Source organism: Monoraphidium neglectum, assembly GCF_000611645.1.
Source record: "Monoraphidium neglectum strain SAG 48.87 unplaced genomic scaffold scaffold00745, whole genome shotgun sequence".
NCBI lineage: Eukaryota > Viridiplantae > Chlorophyta > Chlorophyceae > Sphaeropleales > Selenastraceae > Monoraphidium > Monoraphidium neglectum.
This window is the reverse complement of record NW_014012883.1, coordinates 10,161-14,678: the sequence shown is the minus strand read 5'-3', so window position 1 is coordinate 14,678 and position 4,518 is coordinate 10,161. Positions and strand designations below refer to the sequence as shown.

Sequence of the window (4,518 nt, the reverse complement as noted above, 5' to 3'; positions counted from 1 at the left end):
CGGCCGCGCTCGCCGCTCTGGCGGGCGATGGCGTGGGGGCCGCGGCGGTGCCGGCCATCTGGTTCTGCATCGCGTGCGTGGCGGTTTTGGGGCTGGTGTGCCCCCTGGTCATCAATTTCGTGATAGGTGGGTCGAACAGCCGGGGACTGCATCACATCGCTCTGCCACAGCCTTACGCCGCCTCCTATGATACAAGCGCCTCTCCATGCCCGAAAGGCATACTTTACTTGCCGCCTGGCTGCCTCCCTGCCCATGTGTGCTGTCCCTTCCCCCCCTGGAACCCTCAACATATCGCATGGACCCTCCCTTGCCTGATACCAAACTCACACCCCCAAAGGCGAGGCGGCCCAGATTGCATGCGAGCGCCTCAAGCTGGAGACAGATGAGTGCCTGGACCTGTTCGTGGGGGCCCTGGGCGTTGCGCTGGTGCTTTCCCTGCTCAGCTCGATCCCGATATACAAGGTCTGCCGCCTGTCCGAGTGCGCGCACCACAGTGGGACCCAGTCGCGCCGCGGCGGCGCAGGCGCGCTCGCAGCTTGACAGGACGAGGCGCGCGCCGCCCTGCATGCTGCCTGAGCTTCGGGTTGCATTGCACAGTTTCTTTAATGCTTGTGACGTTGAATGCTCGAGTTTGATGTGATTGCCACTCACGCGGGCAGCGTGCCAACAACAGTTGTGGGTGTCCTCCAGCAATGATTACTCTTTTAGCCAGTGCAAGAGGTGCCAGTGAAGCTGGCGCCGCACTCGCAGACCTGAATCAGCGCATCAGCCCTGGCCAGAGTGCACCGGATACACCCCAATGTTCGCCGCAGCGGCGCGGTGCTTGCTTGACCCTTTGTACAACACCTTCCGCCACAAGTTGGCTTCTGTTCACAACGTCCCCATGTAACATAAATGACGGCTGCTTTAGCACACGCCAACAAGTCCCCGAACCCCCAAGAGGCCCGACGGATTTCCATGCGGTCGACCTTGGTTGACTACGTCACACCACGTTGCTAACCGGAGATAGTCCGCCGCCAGCATTGGCGAGCCCCGCGCCACTTCTGTGGAGGCTTTGCAGCATTCTGATTTTGCATGTACGCCGGCGGGCTGCGGCGCAGAGCCATTGCATGAGCTGATAGAGCAGAGCAAAGGTGATGTCACCAGGGTCAACCTGCGATGTCCCAATGATGAACCAGTGCTGGTTCATCATTACAACAAACGCATACTACAGAGCGAACACGGTTGAAAGGCTGAGGCGCTTGAGTGTGCTTCATGTAGCTGGCATGGGTGGGGGATGGCCTTGCTATTGCCCCAGCATGCAAGTTGGGTTACCAGGGTCCAGCTCGGGTTTGGGGGTCAAGCACAGAGAGCAGGTACAGGACCGATTCAATGGTTTTGAGCACGCGGCGCTGTTGCCAGGCTTCAACTGAATGCAGGTGGGTGTCGTGGCGCTCTCCTTCCATAGCAAGCGGCCTGGCGTGACCTCGGCTTGGGGGCACACCCAGTCCAGCGGAGCACACTTGGTGCCACACGTGGTGGTGCAACCTCTATTTGAAGGTACGGTATCCTATCGGATCACATTGTCCTCAAAATAGTGTTTGATACATACACAACACGTTGTACAACCTGGCGGAAAAGGCAGTGGATACTGCAGGCACGCGATTCAACAGCCTCTGTGATGATCACCTTTAATAATTGATGTGATAAACGGGGTGGAAGTGTCGCCGTGAGCACCACGGATCATCGGCTTGTATCGACAGGCAGTGCGCGAGCCGCGTCCCTGTGCTTCGCCGCCCCCCGCAGCCGAGCACACCCCGCCGCAGCGCCGCTTGCGCAGCGTCGCGGCCGCCTCCCAGCTCGCAAACCCAAAGTGCATGGACCCCTCGGAGCTGCTCAGCCTCCAGCTCAGCCTGCACGACGCGCTTGCACAGGACGGCGCCCTCGCCGCTGCCGAGGTGCTGCTGTCCGCGTTCGCCGCCGCCACCACCCAGCCCTCCGTCTGCTCGCCGTTCCCAAAGCACGCGGTCCAAGGGGAGCGGCGCTTCTCGGACGCGCGGCGGCTGCTGGACGCCGTTCCGCCGCTGCGCCAGCTGCTGCCATCACTCAACCCCTATGCCGCGGAGGCTGCCGGCACCGCCGCCGCCCCCGCAGCTGCCCGGCGATGCGTGGCGCCTGCTGCAGTGGCTGCTGCTGCTGCTCGCGCCGCAGCGCGGCTCGCTGCGCGCCGCCGGCGCGGCCGACGCCGCGCGCGAGATTGGGGTGCCGCAGCTCGCGGGCGAGCTTTCAAAGTGCTGCTGCATCCTGCGCGTCGAGCGGCCAGATCAAGATCCTGGCGATCTTGGCGCCCAAGATCACGACGATCGCTGCGTGCCGCCTGTGTACTGCTTTCACGGCACCAACTTCACGCGGCTGCACAGCATACTGCACCAGGGGCTGCTCAACGCGACCGGCACGCGCGCGGCCGCCAACGGCGCGCTTTTTGGCGGCGGAATCTATGCCTCGACGTCTCTGTCCACTGCGTTTGCGTTCACAGGTGCGCGCGGGCAGCCACATAAGCATGCCGGCAGCCCGGCTCCCCAGCACTGTGGTTATGGCACTGCAAACCCCCAAAAGCACTTTCATGAGCGGTAGACAAACGCATGTCCTTCCCTGCCACTGTGGTTGTTCAGCATGCAATCATCAAACCTCGACGCTCGACGCCGACTCCCCGCCGACGATGACCGCAGAGCCCGCACGGGGATGGGCGGGCTCCACCACGGGCGCCCGGCTTCGATGCATGCTCCTCTGCCGCGTCCGCCATAAAGCGGCCTGCGCGCTCGCGCGGCGGCGGCGGGCGGCGGCGGCTGGCGCGGGCGACGGTGCTGCCGGGCGCGGGGACGGCGGCGCGGACAGCGTGCTGCCAGACACATATGTCGTAATTGAGGATCCCTCAGACATTCAAATCAGGTTTGTGCTGATCTGGTCCGAGGACGCCATCGTCGACGGCGGCCGCGGCGGCGGCGATCAAGCCTCAGGGCCGGGGCTGCGCCCGCGCCGACGGCCGAGCGGCCCGGATGCGCCGACGCGGGTTGTGGAGGGAGCAGCGCTCGAGCCCACGCGGGGCTGGGCACGTGGCTTGCGCGGCTCGGATGCGTGTTGGCTGCTGACACTGCTGTATGTGGGCAGCATGCTGCTGTTTGCAGCACTCAGGCTGCGTCATCCCCCTGGATGACACGCGGAGCATCACACCCATGCCAAGCTGACGTCCAATGGCCGCCACGATGACTATGAGAGATGTTACCGGCCACGTCAGAGGGTGGATTGTGTTGCAAGTGCCGTTTTAGCGCAAAAGGGCGCAGTGCCTATTTGAGAAGCAAACAAATTTTGCAGCGCACCAAGTCACACATTGCTGTGTGTTTTGGCGTGTGTGAACCCAAGCCACTTGAGTGCGAACTTGAGTCATGGCGACCAACAGCATGAAATCAGGCTGAGACACCGCCTGGTGCCTGCGTTCGTACCACAGATTGAGGCTACCCCTAGCTTTCGTTCGCCGCATCTCTGCGGTGGCATATGATCCGGACGGCACAAGCGCAGAGAGGTTGTAACGCACAGTGAGAATGTATACAGTTCAACGCGGCGTGCCCTGTTGCAGCAAGGCGTCATGCGCAAAGGAGCCGCCCCCAGCATTTCTATGTGGCGCCTAGTCAGCACTGCAGTGCCTGCAAGCCGGGGCCTGCGTCCATCAAGCGCTGTCCTTGTTGAACACTGCGTTGAGGACGGCGCTCGTCACGGCTGCCTTGACCTCGAAGGGGGTTGGGATGTGGGGGATCTTGGGCTCCGGCTTGCAGACCGCCCACTTGCACTCAGCCACTGCGGCCGCCACCGCCGCCGCAGTCGCGGTCGCGTCAGCAGTCGCCGCAGATGCCGACGCGGGAGCCAAGGCAGCGGCCGTGCTGGCGGTGGAGGAAGGCTCGGGGGCGCTAGTGATGGGGAACTGGGGCAGGATGAAATCAGCGCCGGCCAGCCGGCGGCCGCTCTTGCCGAACAATGTGGCCAGGGGGTGGGCGGAGGCGCAGGTCGAGGCCCCGAGGTCCCTGGGGCGGAACGGGGGCGAGGGTGTCCAGTCAAAATGATAGCCAAGACGTGGTTAAGGATTAGTTTCATTTTGAAGGGGCGGCGCCCGCACGGAGATAAGCACCACCTTAGACAAGCTCTACTTTATGGTTTTCTCAGGTGCTCTATAGCCCTGTTGCTGGCTGGAGGTAGGAGCACTCCTACACTAGTGCTGCCAACGCCCCTGCTGATCCATCTTGGTGGCACAGCATCAAAGCTAGGAAAGTAGAGGCCCCGAGCCCCCGCCCTCACTTGCAGCCGAAGCCGAGGTGCGACGCCAGAAACTTGGTGAGCGGCCCAGTGCCCACCACCTTGCCGGACACTGCGCCAGCTGACGTCAGCTCACAGGCCAGAGGGGCGGTGCCATAAAACCACGCGATGGGGAAGCAGTTGACGGCGGGCACCTCGGGTGCCGGCGGCTGCTCGACGGCAGGGGACGGGGAC

General features: G+C 63.3%; 1 protein-coding gene across 1 annotated transcript in view; it reads right to left on the bottom strand.

The window, feature by feature from the left end:
* Positions 1–3,703: 3,703 nt before the first annotated feature.
* Positions 3,704–4,518, bottom strand: part of MNEG_5106 (hypothetical protein) — a gene marked incomplete at both ends in the record, with an annotated part of 8,864 nt that continues 8,049 nt past the window's right edge. Inside the window, 2 exons of the mRNA XM_014046417.1 lie at positions 3,704–4,055; positions 4,327–4,493. Of these exons, the coding sequence (XP_013901871.1) occupies positions 3,704–4,055; positions 4,327–4,493 (519 nt within the window). The remainder of the gene's footprint in view (positions 4,056–4,326; positions 4,494–4,518) is intronic.